Here is a 16,280-nt window from a genome sequence, read left to right on the forward strand (position 1 = left end):
TTCATGAGTCAGTAAAGTGATTCTCGAGTATTGAACGATTCGTTCATGATTCGCGCATCACTACTTTAAATCCTTATCAAAGGATTTAAAGATCCTTTGATGAGCTTTCCTTTTCTCACAGAGTACTCACGGTAAAATCAAATACCGTATTGATTTTAAATTACTATTGTTTACTTTCTCCAAAAGTTGAATCTGTTCATCTGGACGTAGCGTTTTGTGGGAGAAACGTTTCGTCACTCATCCAAGTGACTTCTTCAGTCTACTATTGTTTACCTTTAAAATTGAAATAACATTGCTCCTAGCTATCTTGTTGAACTTCTCAGCTTGTACACTCCTAGTAGAGCACCGAGATCAACGGGCCAATTGCTCTTATAGTGCAACCTAGGGTACAGTTGAAGACCAGAGGGATCGTGCTTTTGCCATAGCTGCACCCAAACTCTGGAATAATCTTCCTATTGCTATTCGTGTGTCTGAATCAGTTCAATCTTTTAAATCGTGGCTGAAAACCTTTAATTCAATTTAGCCTTCCCTAGTTAGTGTTTGTATCCTGCAAATGTTCTTTTATGTAGTTTTTATTATTTTATTGCTGAATAATGTCCTAGTCGAGTTGTATTTGTATTTTCTTTTACATATTTTCACTGCGCTGTGGCTAATTAGTGCTCTCCACCTGTTAGTGTATTTATTCCCTGTTAATGTTTCCTTTCTCTTAATTATTGTATTACTGTAAAGCACTTTGGTGTACCGCTGGTTTTAAATGTGCTATACAAATAAAGTTGTATTGTATTGTATTGTATTGTAAATCTACAATATAAAGCAGGTGTTGGTGTGAATTTACACTATATCATGAAAACACAAATGAACTGTTAGTGAGGTTAAGTCTGGTGCTACGTCAGGTTGGTGGTCTGTGGTTAAAATGATGAGCACACTGGAGAGTTGCTGTAATGTACCTTCAGCAGAGCCTCGGGGAAGTTTCTGTTGAAAAATCGAACCACCTCTTTGACGCCGGAGCTGCTCTTTGTCCTCACTGTGATCATGTAGCCATCTCCAAACCTATAACATGTTAACAGAAACATGACTAAGCCAAGTCAGGACATAATTGCACGATCATAAATTTCTCCAACTCTGCGCATTAAAAAAAGTGCCCCAACATATATTATATGAGTACTGAGCGAGCCAGAATTGTGAACTTTTTTCTAATTGGGATTTTTTTTAATATACCTTTGTCTTTTTTAACCTCATGAATGTCGGCAGCACTGTGCCATGGTGATTAGCGCGGTTGCCTCACAGCAAGAACTTTGCATGTTCTCCCTGTGTTTGCTGGGTTCTCTCTGGGTACTCTGGCTTCCTCCCACAGTCCACACACATGCAGTTAGTGGGGACAGGTTAATGGGGAATCCCAAATTGCCCACGGGTGTGAATGGTTGTCTGTCAGACAGACTGGCGGCCTGTCTGGGGTGCACCCTGGCTCCCACCCTTTGACAGCTGGCACATCTGTAGTCAACTATGAGATCTGAGGTTAAGGGTGGTCTTTTGCGGTTGCCTGTGGGATCCCCTGGAAAATACCCAATTAAGCTTCAGTTTCTACTGGGAGTATGGATGATGAAGCAGAGCTGCTTCTAAATCTGGACAAATGTAAAGATTTTCTGTCCTTGCATCCTCAGACAGCTAAAGAAATGATGGCAGCTGTGTGCAATGTCCTGGACAGAACTGCACTAGACTGCAGGATCTGGTGCAGCTGACACATAAACCTCGTCTGATTTTAAGGACTGCCTGTTTTTCCATGGACTGTGAGGATGAACTAGTGGAGACAGGGCAAGAGTGCAGGATTATTTATTTATTTATTTTTTCTCCAAGATGGCGGCGCACACTGTTGCAGCGGCTTACAGCTCTCCGTCTCAGTACTCCTTTATTTTGTTTAGTTTGTATGTCCTTCTTATTTTTTTCTGCACTATCGGCTCTGCTTTCAAAGTTCGCTACACCCACCAGAGCCTCATAGACATCGGTGACCAGCATCAAACATCTGTTTCACTGGACTTTCATCGCACGCACAACATCCCAGATCACATAGCGAGACCACCGGGCTCCCCATGGATTGTTATCGGGACTAGGCGGCGGTGCAAACGGTGGGAGAGGAAGCAAAAGCGGGGCCGTAGGTCCGGCATTATGCTGAGGCTAAAAAACCAACCACACAAGCCCCCTCTGCCGAGCCTCTCTCTCTCCAACGCCAGATCCCTCGTGCAAAAAACGGACGACCTGGAATTACAACTAGTGGGAAATCGCTATGTTCGTGACTGCTGTGCCTTGATCATCACCGAAACCTGGCTTCACCCGGGAATACCCGATGCTAGCGTGCAGCTAGCAGACCACACTGCTCCGCTGGGACAGGACAAAAGAGTTCGGTAAGAGCGGGGGCTCTGTATTTACATGCATGAAAGCTGGTGCAACAACGGGACAATTATAAACAGTCACTGCTCCCCGAACCTCGAGTACATGTCGGTAAGATGCCGGCCTTTTTTTCTACCGAGAGAGCTAACAGTAGTGATCATCACGGCTGTGTACATTCCACCCGATGCCAACGTAAACACGGCGCTCTCTATCCTGCTGAAGACCATTAACGAACAGCAGCGGGCCCACCCGGACGGTGTTCACATTATTGCAGGTGACTTTAATAAGGCCAACATAAAGACTGTACTCCCAAAGTTCTATCAGCATGTCAAATGTCCCACCAGAGGAGAAAACACTCGAGACCATGTTTACTCCAACATCAAGCATGCATATAGAGCCATACCCCTCCCCCACCTCGGTCAGTCTGACCACCTCTCCCTCCTGCTCTCCCCAGCCTACACCCCCCTCAGATGCAGTGCCAGGCCCACCACAAAGACTGTTACAACCTGGCCTGAAAATGCTCTCTCCAAACTACAGGACTGCTTCACAGAGACAGACTGGGACATATTTGAACACCAGGACCTAGAAACTTTCACAGGATCAGTACTGGACTACATCAAGTTCTGTACTGCAAATGTGACAGTGGACAAAAGCATTCGGGTTTTCCCAAACCAAAAACCCTGGATGACCAGCGAGGTTCGCTCACTCCTCAAAGCCCGTGATGCCGCCTTCAGGTCAGGTGACAGAGCTCTGTACAGGGCTGCTCGAGCTGACCTGAAAAGGGGGATTAAAAAAGCCAAGTCAGACCACAAAAGAAGCATCAAGTCCCACCTGTCCAGCAACAACACACGAGAGGTGTGGCAAGGAATGCAAGACATCATCAACCACAGAGGCAGCACTGTGAAAACAGGAAACCTGAGTGTGCAGCTGGCAGAGGAAATAAACAGCTTCTTCACCCGCTTTGAAACACCACAACAGCAGCACTCATCTGCTTCAGCCCTGCTCCCATCCTCATCCTCACCCTCACCTAGTTCCTGCACCGCTCCACTCACTGTAACAGAGCACAATGTCAGACATGTGCTCCTAGCAGTGAACCCCAGGAAGGTGGCCGGTCCAGACGAAGTACCTGGCAAGGTACTAAGAGCATGCGCACACCAGCTCACCCTCATCTTCACCAGACTCTTCAACCTCTCACTGGATCAGGCAGCCATCCCATCCTGTCTAAAATCAGCCACAATCATCCCAGTGCTGAAGAAGTCTCCCATCTCCAGCCTGAATGATTACCGCCCTGTGGCCCTCACGCCGGTAATCATGAAATGCTTTGAGAGACTAGTCCTTCAGCACATCAAGGATTACCTCCCCCCAGACTTCGACCCCCACCAGTTTGCATACCGTGCAAACAGATCCACAGAAGACGCCATCGCCACAGCCCTCCACGCTGTGCTGAGTCACCTAGAGCAGCGGCAGAGCTACGTCCGAATGCTATTTGTGGACTACAGCTCAGCCTTTAATACAATCATCCTGGAGATCCTCATCACCAAACTGGTCACTCTTGGCCTCCCTCCTCTCACATGTGCCTGGATAAAAGACTTTCTCACAAACCGGCCCCAGACTGTGAGACTCGGCCCTCATCTCTCCTCCACTCGCACACTGAGCACCGGCTCCCCACAGGGCTGTGTGCTGAGCCCCCTCCTGTATTCTCTCTACACCCACGACTGCAGTTCGACCCACAACAACACTCTCATCATCAAGTTTGCTGATGACACCACGTTAGTCGGACTCATCTCAAAGGGAGACGAGGCAGAGTACAGGGAGGAAGTCCTGAAGCTGGCAGCATGGTGTTCAGAGAACAACCTGGCACTGAACACTAAGAAAACCAAAGAGCTCAAATGACTCTTTAGAGTAAAAGCTGGCATGTGCCTGTGGTGGTGCTTGTTTCAAAGACAACGGCATTTCCTTCTCTACTGAGTTTGGATTTCATATTATTCATTGGTATGCAGCTGGATGTTTCAGAAGGAAAGTATTGGTTTGATGATGATAAGATAAGACACTTCTCTTCAGGAGTGGGGGGTGTGGTGGGGTGGGTGACCAGAGTACTGCTCTCTTTCAGCAGACACTCCTTGTGTCTCCACGTCAGAATGTGCCACCATCGTCTGTGCTCTACAGGTCCCCTCACAGAAGCTTACGATAGAGGTGGAAGGCAGAGCAGAAAATCAGAATGCGACACCCTAAAAATCACTGATATAGGAGATATAACATCAATCCCACCATGTCATCAAAGCAGGACCTTATCTATCGTGTTCTCAAGCTTCCCTACAAGACCATGTGCCAGCCACAATCCTCCCCCTGGACATCTGGGAAAAAAACAAACCTAGTCACAATTGCAGAAATTGTTTGCTGGCTAAAACCAAGCTGGGATGTTCAGGAGAATGTGCAAAACTGTAATGTGTTCTATTGTAAAAACCAGAAACCAGCAGGCAACCAACAAACGGTGGTCCAAAGGCCGCTAGGGATGTATGTGATGGGTCCATCCCCCAAGAAGATCAACCAAAGTGTCTTTGTTGACACGACTCCAGGTAAGTAGGATTATTCTCTTTAAGAAATTAACATCAGAAGCTCTGACACAGTGGACCCTGTCTGATCCATAATTTGACCTCCTGGAAGTCATGAAACCCAGTTTGTCTCCTCATTCTTGCAGACAGTGTCCCGAACCTGGAATTTGAATGAACACATCCTCGAAGCAATGTTGTGGAAAGAGTAAACTGGACCTTAAAAACAAGAGATTCTTACATTGAAACCAGTCATAAACAGTGGGACAAATTCATGACTCCCAGTTTGCCCTATATCCAGCTGTTCAGCTGTCCACTGGTTTCTCCTGCAGAGCTGAATCTTTAACGACGACGGCCCTTAGATGTGTCGCTGCACCCTCGAGATGTCACACATCAAACCTCTGCATATCCCAACATCTCAGAGCTGCAGGTCTGAGTAACCGTGTCTTCAGAAAACTGGACTCAATAACTATGATTAACTATGATTAAAGAAGGTCCTGACCTGTTCTTTAGGTGCTGGATGCTCCCCAGGCATTTAAACCTGCCGTTCACCATAATGCCCAGTCTGGTACACAAGGCCTCACACTCCTCCATGCTGCAGACGTAGTGAAAACACTTTGGTGAAACATTTGTAAAACAGATGGTATAACAGTAGGTTTTCCAGAGGAACATGCATGTCATTACTAAGCTTTATAACCTGTGTGATGTCAGCACTACAGAACGTCCGGTCTTGATTATGTCCAGGATTAAATTCCAGAGGAACCTGCGGGCCTTTGGGTCCATCCCAGTGGTGGGCTCATCCTAAACACAAGCAAACACAACAATGTTTAAAACAGCGATAGACTCTGCATGGATTCTGAACCTTACTGACTGGGACTTTGATAGGCTGGCAGAAATATTGGACAACTCTGATGTTTGTTTGTTTTTTAAATCTGGAATTTTTTACCATTTGACTAACTGGATGAAGAAAATGTTGGGCTGAGCAATTAATTGATAATAATACTTTGTTTACATGTATACAATACTATCAAGTTTTTATAAAAATATTTATAAATGATCACTCAGATTACTGATTATAAACTTTACTCCAAGCCCCATAGTCACACATTCATATAGTCCTTTATTTTATGCTTTTAAGCACTTCTATCATAAACTGTGTCAAAGCTACTTTAAACAGCTCAATTTCAATGTTAAACATGCTTCCAAAAATGAACTAAAGCTTTAAACAGAATATGAAGGAACCAGCGGACTGACCCTGATCTTTCTTACGCTGCCCCGAGTGTGTTTGTACAGCACAGAGAGTGTCTATTCTTCTTACCAGGAAGATGAGTGACGGGTACCCGATGAGAGCAATGGCAGTGGAGAGCTTGCGTTTGTTTCCTCCACTGTAAGTGCCAGCTGGTTTGTCTGCATACTTGGACAGCTCCAGCTTTTCCAATGCCCACTGCACCACCTACAGGGAGTAAAGGGTAATGTGAGCCTCTGAAATTCTGCTGTTCAGGTGGTGAAGGAGACAACGGTAGGATAGTCCCCTTAATGTGGAACTGCGTAACATTTGCTGAATTGTCCCAGTATTTGATCCTCAGCTTGTATTTCTCTATCCTACATGTTAAGGCAATGTCCAACATTTTGGGTCTGACTTTTGACCGTAAGTATTGGTCCTTTACTAAATAACTGCGGAATCAGCAAAAATTCTTGTAGGTTAACATGTCACCATGTTTTGCTGGCTGTGTTAAGTGGATAATTACAAGACACCAAAAAGTTACAAGCTACGCAGAGTCCTGTGGAATCTGATAGAAAAAAAATAACACAATTAAAATAGCTAACTAACTGTTGTATAAAATAGCAGTTTTAAAAGTTATTGGGAAATAAAGGTCAGAGGAAGAAGAATACTGCATAAGACTAAACTTTAGCTCTTTTTTTCTTTGTACTTACTTCACAAAAAACTGATCAAACACGCTTCACATTCTAAATGTCTCTCCATGTCAGTAACACAGAGTGAGCAAGTTCATCATGCACAGGATATTCTTTTCATTATCTTACTGCACAAAGTCCAACAACTGCAGTCACAATGTGAAGTCATTTTTAGCTCAACTCAGGTTTCACCTGCTCGAAAAATTAAGGGAACACTCATTCATCACAAAAAAATTGCATTTAAGTTTTATCAGTTTAGACTTGAAGGTCCAGGTTCATCAAAGTGAATCCACTGCTGGCCCAGGCCAAAAGTCCTATATGGACCTCACTTCCTGCAGACACACCCCTACAGGAGGGGTTGGAGGGGGTCAGGGCTTTGTGAATTCAGTGGCTGTCAGGAGTTGAGGCTCGGACGGTAGGATGGACAGTTAGCAAACCTGACCATTTAACCTCTTTGGCAGGACAAGAGCCTGAGGTCGAGGGTCTCTGAATACCCCTGACGCTACAGTAGAGACACTCTGGTTTCTATTGGTCTACAATACACGAATATTTCACCATGTTTAACTCCGGACCCAACCTGGCCAAAGGAGATCCTGAGAGAGAACAAAGGATGCGACCCTAAGCGACAGCCTCGAGGGAAACGAGCCAGCATCAGGAACAGGCTACGGGCTCGCGCACACCGCGCACCCATGCCCAGTAACCTGCTAGCCAATGTTCAATCCATCGAGAACAAGCTTGATGACCTCAGAGCCAGAATCAAGTTCCAGAGAGACATTCGGGACTGCAACCTCCTCTGCTTCACCGAGACTTGGCTGAACCCAGCGATACCAGACCACGCTGTGCAGCCGGCGGGGTTCTTTTCGGTTTACCGCATGGACAGGACAATGGAGTCGGGGAAGAAAAGAGGTGGTGGAGTGTGTTTGATGGTGAACAACAGATGGTGTGACAGCACAAACATCTCCCCACTCACATGCTCTTGCTCGCCCAATCTGGAACTTTTGATCGTTAAATGTCGCCCTTTCTATCTCCCTCGGGAATTCACTGCGGTCATTGCCTGCACTGTTTACATTCCGCATTACGCGGACTCGGACACTGCCTTATGTGAGCTGCATGAGGCTCTCACACATCAACAAACACTTCACCAAGATGCCGCACTCATTGTTATGGGAGATTTTAACAGAGTGAATCTCAAACGGACATTCCACAACCTTCACCAGCACATCAACTGCCCCACCCAGGGCACTAGGACATTAGACGACTGCTACACCTCGTTCAAGAACTGTTACAAGGCTCAGCCCCTGCCGGCATTTGGAAAATTGGACCATGCCGCCATCTTCCTCATGCCTGCCTACAAACAAAGGCTAAAGCAGCAACCACCAATCAGGCGGGAGGTCGCTCGCTGGACAGACCAATCAGTGGCCGCGCTGCAGGACGCACTAGATGACGCAGACTGGGACATGTTTCGGCGCAGCTCTGATGATATCAACATGTTTACGGAAGCGGTTGTGGGATTTATCGGGAAACTAGCGGACGACACAGCAGAAAGAACTATCATCCGAACGTTTCCCAACCAGAAGCCGTGGGTGGATAAAAACATCCGCGACGCTCTGAGATCACGCACCGCTGCCTGATGAGAATGAAGGGCTCGTCTCCGGTAATATGGACCTATACAAGGCTGCGTCCTACAACGTGCGCAGCGCGGTCAGAAAGGCAAAGCGGAGCTACGGGGAAAAACTAGAGTCACAGCTACGACAGTGCGACTCTAGGAGCCTGTGGAAAGGACTGCGGACTATAACGGACTATAAACGACCAGCTTCTTCAATGATGAATGCCGATGCTTCACTGGCTGATGAGCTGAACACGTTTTTATGCTCGCTCGACGCCGCAGCAATTAAAACAACAAGCGCTGCTGCGGCGCCGGAGTGCACCAGTGAAGACAATGCATTCATCATCACAGAGCATGCCGTGCAGAACACCTTCAGGAGGATGAACACCAGGAAGGCAGCAGGACCAGATGCAATCCCTGGCCGGGTCCTGAGAGCCTGTGCTGACCAGCTAGCACCGGTGTTCACGGAGATCTTCAACCTCTCCCTGGCCCAAGCAGCGGTTCCCATGTGCTTCAAACAGTCCATTATTGTTCCTGTTCCAAAGAAACAACAGCCCGCTTGCCACAATGACTACCGTCCAGTAGCACTGACTTCAATTGTGATGAAGTGTTTTGAAAAACTGATGAGAGATCACATCACTTCTTCACTTCCTGCCACCATCGACTCACTTCAGTTTGCTTACCGGACCAATCATTCCACAGACGATGCCATATCTCATCTGCTCCACACATCCCTGAGTCACCTGGACACTGGCAGAGGGAATTATGTTAGGATGCTGTTCGTGGACTACAGTTCAGCATTCAACACAATAGTTCCCTCTAAGCTTTTCACCAAGTTGACGGATCTAGGACTCAGCTCATCACTGTGTCAGTGGATCCTCAACTTCCTCACAGACAGACCCCAATCAGTGAGGGTGGAAAACAAGTCTCCCCTCCATCTCACTCAGCACTGGAGTGCCTCAGGGCTGTGTTTTAAGCCCCCTGCTGTACTCACTGTACACTTATGACTGTGTAGCCACATCAGACACCACCTCCATTGTCAAGTTTGCTGACGACACTGTTGTTGTAGGCCTGATCTCCGACAACATTGAGACGACCTACCTGGAGGAGATTAGGAACCTGGAGACCTGGTGCCAGGAGAATAACCTCCTCCTAAACATCACCAAGACTAAGGAGCTGATCGTGGACTTCACTACAAAGCAGGCGAGGAATTACAAACCCCTCATCATCAGTGGCACGCCAGTGGAGAAAGTGGACAGTTTCCGATACCTGGGTGTCCACATCACTCAGGACCTGTCATGGTCCTGTCACATCAACACCCTGGTTAAGAAAGCCCGTCAGCGTCTCTTCTTCCTCAGAAGACTTAGAGACTTCCATCTGCCACTGAAGGTGCTCAAGAACTTACTATGAACACTCCTGCACCATCGAGAGCATCCTGACAAACATCCTGAAAAACTAGTTCATGCATTTATTACTTCCAGGCTGGACTACTGTAATTCTTTATTATCAGGATGTCCTAAAAACTCACTGAAAAGCCTTCAGCTGATCCAAAATGCTGCAGCAAGGGTACTGACAGGGACTAGAAAGAGAGAGCATATTTCTCCTGTTTTGGCTTCCCTTCATTGGCTTCCTGTTAAATCCAGAATTGAATTCAAAATCCTGCTCCTCACATACAAGGTCTTAAATAATCAGGCCCCATCTTATCTTAATGACCTTGTAGTACCATATCACCCTATTAGAGCACTTCGCTCTCACACTGCAGGCCTACTTGTTGTTCCTAGAGTATTTAAAAGTAGAATGGGAGGCAGAGCCTTCAGTTTTCAGGCCCCTCTTCTGTGGAACCAGCTTCCAGTTTGGATTCGGGAGACAGACACTATCTCTACTTTCAAGATTAGGCTTAAAACTTTCCTTTTTGCTAAAGCATATAGTTAGGGCTGGACCAGGTGACCCTGAATCCTCCCTTAGTTATGCTGCAATAGACGAGGCTGCCGGGATTCCCATGATGCATTGAGTTTTTCCTTCCAGTCACCTTTCTCACTCACTATGTGGTAATAGACCCTCTGCATCGAATCATATCTGTTATTAATCTCTGTCTCTCTTCCACAGCATGTCTTTATCCTGTTTTCCTTCCCTCACCCCAACCGGTCGCAGCAGATGGCCCCGCCCCTCCCTGAGCCTGGTTCTGCCGGAGGTTTCTTCCTGTTAAAAGGGAGTTTTTCCTTCCCACTGTCGCCAAAGTGCTTGCTCATAGGGGTCATATGATTGTTGGGTTTTCTCTGTATTTATTATTGTGCTATCTACTGTACAATATAAAGCGCCTTGAGGCGACTTTTGTTGTGATTTGGCGCTATATAAATAAAATTGAATTGAATTGAATTGACGGGAAACATCTGCACCTGGTTTGGGAACAGCACCAAGCAGGACAGACGAGATCTGCAAAGAGTGGTGCGCTCGGCCGAACGCATCATTCAATCAGAGCTCCCTGACCTGCTGTCCATCTACACCAAGCGGTGCAAGTCCAAAGCTAGGAAGATTATGATGGACCTCTCCCATCCCAACAATGGACTTTTCTCACTGTTGAGGTCTGGGAAGCGCTTCCGCTCCCTTAAGGCCAAAACAGAGAGAATGAGGAGGAGCTTCTTCCCCCAGGCTATTCGGGCCCTGAACCAGGTGTAGGACTGGACTCTCACACACACATCACATTAACACACGCACCACCACACATTTCCTATAATTTATAATCTTTATAATCTCTTTCTGCTATTTGCACATTTTTTACTGTAAATTTCTAAGTTAATTTGTAAATTTTGTAGTAACCTGTAAATTGTAAATACTGTAAAACTTTTTTCTGTCATTTAATGGTCGGGCATTGTACAGCTACAAGCATTTCACCCCTATGTCATACTGTGTATGGTTGTGTGTGTGTGACAAATAAAATTTGAATTTGAATTTGAATTTGATTCAGTAGAGAATTGGGGTTCAACCTAATGGAGGAAAGAGTCATTTCCCGTTCATGTCAGGGAATGGATCCTGACTGGTGTTTGTGAATATAGTTCAGATTACTGAGCCTTCATGTGTTTGGTTTTCGTTTTCTCCATGGGCAGAACGCCCCCAAAAAAAAAAAAAAAAACCTAGCTAGACTGATGGTCAAACCAGTCTGTTCAAGTGTCTTCATTTGCTCTACATGCTCCTCCCAGGTTTCACTGTAAACACCTATGTCGTCTAAATAAACTGCACTGCCTTATAATCCTGACACAACTGTATTCATTAACGTTTGAAAAGTAGGTGCTGCATTTCAAAGACCAAATGGCATGACAGCATATAAACACAGACCTGAAGGAGTGATGACAGAACAAATGTATTTGGCTCTCTGAGATAGAGGAACCTGTCGATACCCTTTCAAAAGGTCAAACAAAATTTGCCTACCTGGTCAATACAATCTTTCATTCTGGGAAGAGGATAAGCACCTGGCTGTATAATGCCATTAATTTTGAAAAAGTCAGTGCAAGACCTAAATTTGAAATCTGGCTTCTACATCAGCAAACACAGAGATGAACAAGGAGAGGAAGAAGGCAACATAATTTTCTAGCATTTATTTTACCTCAGATTCTATTATCTGTTGCTTATCAGGAGATGACCGGTAAAAATGCTGTTTAATAGGTTGAGCATCATCAATATCATGGTCCACTAAATGACCACAAGATGGTGTACCTGAGAACAGAGACAGATAAGACTGTATAATGTTCCCAAAAAGTTTATTCTGTTCATCTGGATGTAGCATTTTCAGTGCATGTAACTGTCTGATGTCAATCAATTGTGTGGGTTTATCTTCAAATGTACAAGTTGCTCAGAGCTTCCCATCAATTTTTTTAAGACGATGTTGCAGCATCCTATCTTCCAGTACTCCTCCTTCCTCTCAAGCACCACCTGAGATGAACTAGAGGCTGCAGTCTTGTAAAGAGGAGTCTTGGTGCTGAAGGTAAGGGTTTACCAAACATACCTGTATCACCACACATTAACATTTAAACAGCACAAAGAGTTGTTGAGACTCTGTAGTAACAAAGTCTGTTCACCATCCGACCAACCACGTGAATGTACAAGCTTCTCAAACATACAAAAGAATATATCTGGGTCCAAATCCAGAACTCCAGCACCACAGTGAGTTTAGCTTGCAACCTATGAGCAATATGCTGGTAAGGGGCCACAACCAGCCTACATCAGATTTTAGGGGGTGCTGAGCATGTAAACTCATAACCCACGAGCAATACGCCAGTAAGGACCACAGGTTACATTAGACTCTAAGGCTGCAAATGCGTGACTCCATGAGCAACCCACTGGGCTCTCTTTATAAGCTAGAGAGAAACTCTGACTCACCTGGCCCACCAACGTCTACACCACAGTGAGGTAACACACAGCACGCGAGCAATACAGTGGCAAGGTATCACAGCCAGAGTCAACACAGAAAACAAACAGCAATCTTGGAAGGATTAAATGCTGTCACCCACATTTGTAATGACAGAGACTCAACACACGGGGCAGCTGACTGCTAGGTGGAGATCAGCCAATCAGTGATTTCACACCAGCAGAGCTGTTTTATGGATAAGCTATAGGATGTAGCTGAGCAACCCAGCAGGTCTTAAACAAGTATCTACTGGCCTTCATAAAAGGCGGGTCATACGCTATACATGTAATGTAATATGTAACATATGTGAGTAAGTAAGTAAGTAAAATTTATTTATATAGCGCTTTTCACAGATAAAAATCACAAAGTGCTTCAAACACAAGAAATGGAAATATAAAACCATGTAACAGTAAATAAAACAGCAAAGTAAAACAATAAAACAATAAAAACAGGCAACCAGTGAAGGGAGGCTAAAACTGGAGTAATATGAGATCTTCTCTTGGTGCCTGTTAAGAGTCATGCTGCAGCATTCTGCACAGTCTGAAGACAATTTAAGGCTGATTTGTTAAAACAAGTAAAAAGACCATTACAGTAGTCTAAACGTGAAGAAATTAAAGCTTGAATAATCATCTCAAGTTCAGGCTTTGACACCATTAGTCTGAGTTTTGAAATATTCAGTAAATGATAAAAACAGTTTCGGACCAGCTGCTGAAGCGACATCGAGCTGTCAAATATGACACTGAGGTTTCTGAGGCTCGATTTTACATAACGGTGTAAGAAGCTGATATGCTGCCTAATTTCTGAGACCATGTGGTCTGGAGCAATAATTAGAGTTTCTGTTTTATCAGAGTTTAGTTGGAGGAAATTGTCATTTAACCATTGGTTGATTTCTGTCAGGCAATTACTTAAATTAGACAATTTATAAAACTCAGAAATTTTGAAGGAACAGTATAGTTGAATAGGACATATTTTTATAGCTCTTAATAATTTGGCTAGGGGGATTATATAAAGTAGAAAGAGAACTGGACCCAGGACAGATCCCTGAGGTACCCCACACGGCAAAATTATTGATTCTGACGTCACATGATTCATGCAAACAGTAAAAGATCTCTCAGACAAATATGACATAAACCATTTTAAGACAACACCAGTAATCCCAAACAAGTTCTTGAGTCTGTTTATCATGATACTGTGATCTACAGTATCAAAAGCAGAGCAGAGATCCAACAGGACCAGCACTGTGTACTCTCCAGAGTCTGCTGCCATCAAGATATCACTAGATACACTAACTAAGGCCTTTTCAGTGGAATGCAATTTACAAAAACCAGACTGGAAAGTGTCCATAACAGCATTTTTATCCAGGAAATAGTTAAGTTGTTCTAGTACTACTTTTTCTAAAATCTTCGATATAAAAGGTAATTTGGATATTGGCCTATAACTGTTAGGAAGAGATGGATCCAGGTGAGGTTTCTTTAACATTGGCTCATGTTAAGGTTCAGAATATTGAGGGGGAATTCAAAATAACCACAGATCCAGCCGAGTTCAAATTAGACGGCATTTTAATGAATACACATATGCGGAGCCAATACTGTTCAGATTCAGTATTGAGCTGCTTTACAATCGTCAGACCACGGTTTTATAGGGTTAAGATAGTACAGCCCCCTTTTCTGTTGCTAGGCAGATTTAATATAGCATACGTCAACTCAAAACCACAATGACTTTTAACATAGTTTAAAACAGAACATCTTCTTCGGGTCGCAGCCAGGTGCTTCCTCTCAGCTGTCTTCGCTGTCGCTTATCTTCTGGGACATCTGGTGTACTTCCTGGAACAGACTACCACGTACGCACCCAAACTTTGCAGTTATAAACTCTTACCTAAATGAGTCTACCTAATATGTGTGTGCGCACGCGTGGGGCGCGTGCGTGTGTTGTGTACTGCGTGACGTGTCGTGACCTCTCTCACTATATGTGTCTGTATGTGTGTCTCGCCTGTCTGTGCGCAGATGCTCTCTGCACCTTAGTTGACCTCAACTCAAGCAACCAGGCTAGGGCCATCCTGTGTGTAATGATCTTGACTTATGTAAAATATATAAAACAACTGTTTCAATCTAACACAACTACTTAAGGCTTAATCCGCAATAAATGCATAATAAACACCCTACTCTTTGGCTTGCACTCACTCTGCTTTCGGTTTCACTTCTGCAAAAGCATGTAACTTCAAAAACATGTACTTCCTGTCGCTGCAGCTCAGTTTTCTCACTCACTGAAGACTTCAGTGTAAGAATATAAAAACATTCAAAAACCTTTAAATTATAGATTCAACTCCACAGTTTGAAGTGGTTATAACTGAACCTGTAATAAAGACTATAACCATATATTTGAACATCTGAATGCATCTGAATGCAACATCACCATTAATAATGAAATGGTAATGATAATTATATAAATATAGCAGCCAATAATAGCAGTGAAATATTTCTCCTCTCGATACTCAACAACAGCTTGTTTAAAGAAGCTGGGAACTGAGCCAGTATGAAGAGAAATATTTATCATTGCCACAATACAGGGGCCAATAGAGTCAAAGACACTAGTGAAAAGTGAAGATGGAAGGACATCAAGGGGGCTTGAAGTCTGTTTTATATGACAAAGCAGGACTCTGGTGTCCTGTAATGTAACAGGAGTAAAAGAGGACCAAGTATCAGAGGTGAGCAAATTGTAAGTTTGATATTGAGAAGATGATGGAGAGATATTTGACCTGATGGCAATGACCTTATTTGTGAAATAGTTCATAAACTCATCGCATTCAGACGTTGAGTGAACTGGTGCACAAGGAGCATCAGGAGAAACAATACTCTTAATTGTTTTAAACGAGAATTTAGGGTCTTTCTTTTTTGAAGCTATGAGGTGTGAAAAATACTCTGTTCTGGCATTTTTCCACATGTCATTTAGTAAGAGGATAGATTCTTTAAGGTGTAACCTATAAACCTCAAGCTTGGAAGCCTTCCACAAACGTTCTAACTTACGACAATATCTCCTGAAATTACGAATGTTTTCATTTGTCCAAGGACGAGATTTCAAACATAGGACAGTACTTTTGCGCAGAGGTGCAACCATGTCTAAAACAGAATTACACTGGTTATTAAAGGATGAGACAAGGGAGTCCAAATCATTGTAAGTCATTTCACCGTCAAACATGGCAGAGAACCTTTTGGCAGTGTTCTGGTTTATAATTCGCCTTTCAATCATTACTTTGGGAGCCGGAGGATCCAAATAAAACGACAAATTAAAATATATGCAGCTATGGTCACTCACATGGACATCTTCCACACGAATGTCATTTATATTTAAAACCAAGGAGAAAACAAGATCCAATGTGTGACCCTTTAAATGTGTGGTACCAGAAACATGCTGCTTAAAGTTAAAA

At 44.2% G+C, this 16,280-nt stretch overlaps 1 protein-coding gene across 1 annotated transcript in view; it reads right to left on the bottom strand.

Moving 5' to 3' along the window:
* The window catches only part of abca2 (ATP-binding cassette, sub-family A (ABC1), member 2), a 167,218-nt gene that overhangs the window by 3,750 nt on the left and 147,188 nt on the right, over positions 1 to 16,280 (bottom strand). The window contains exons 43-46 of the mRNA XM_039620969.1: positions 6,253 to 6,387; positions 5,632 to 5,735; positions 5,437 to 5,529; positions 948 to 1,050 (exon numbers count right to left, since the gene is read on the bottom strand). Of these exons, the coding sequence (XP_039476903.1) occupies positions 948 to 1,050; positions 5,437 to 5,529; positions 5,632 to 5,735; positions 6,253 to 6,387 (435 nt within the window). The remainder of the gene's footprint in view (positions 1 to 947; positions 1,051 to 5,436; positions 5,530 to 5,631; positions 5,736 to 6,252; positions 6,388 to 16,280) is intronic.

The sequence above is a fragment of the Oreochromis aureus genome, linkage group 12 (assembly GCF_013358895.1).
Source record: "Oreochromis aureus strain Israel breed Guangdong linkage group 12, ZZ_aureus, whole genome shotgun sequence".
Classification (NCBI taxonomy): domain Eukaryota; kingdom Metazoa; phylum Chordata; class Actinopteri; order Cichliformes; family Cichlidae; genus Oreochromis; species Oreochromis aureus.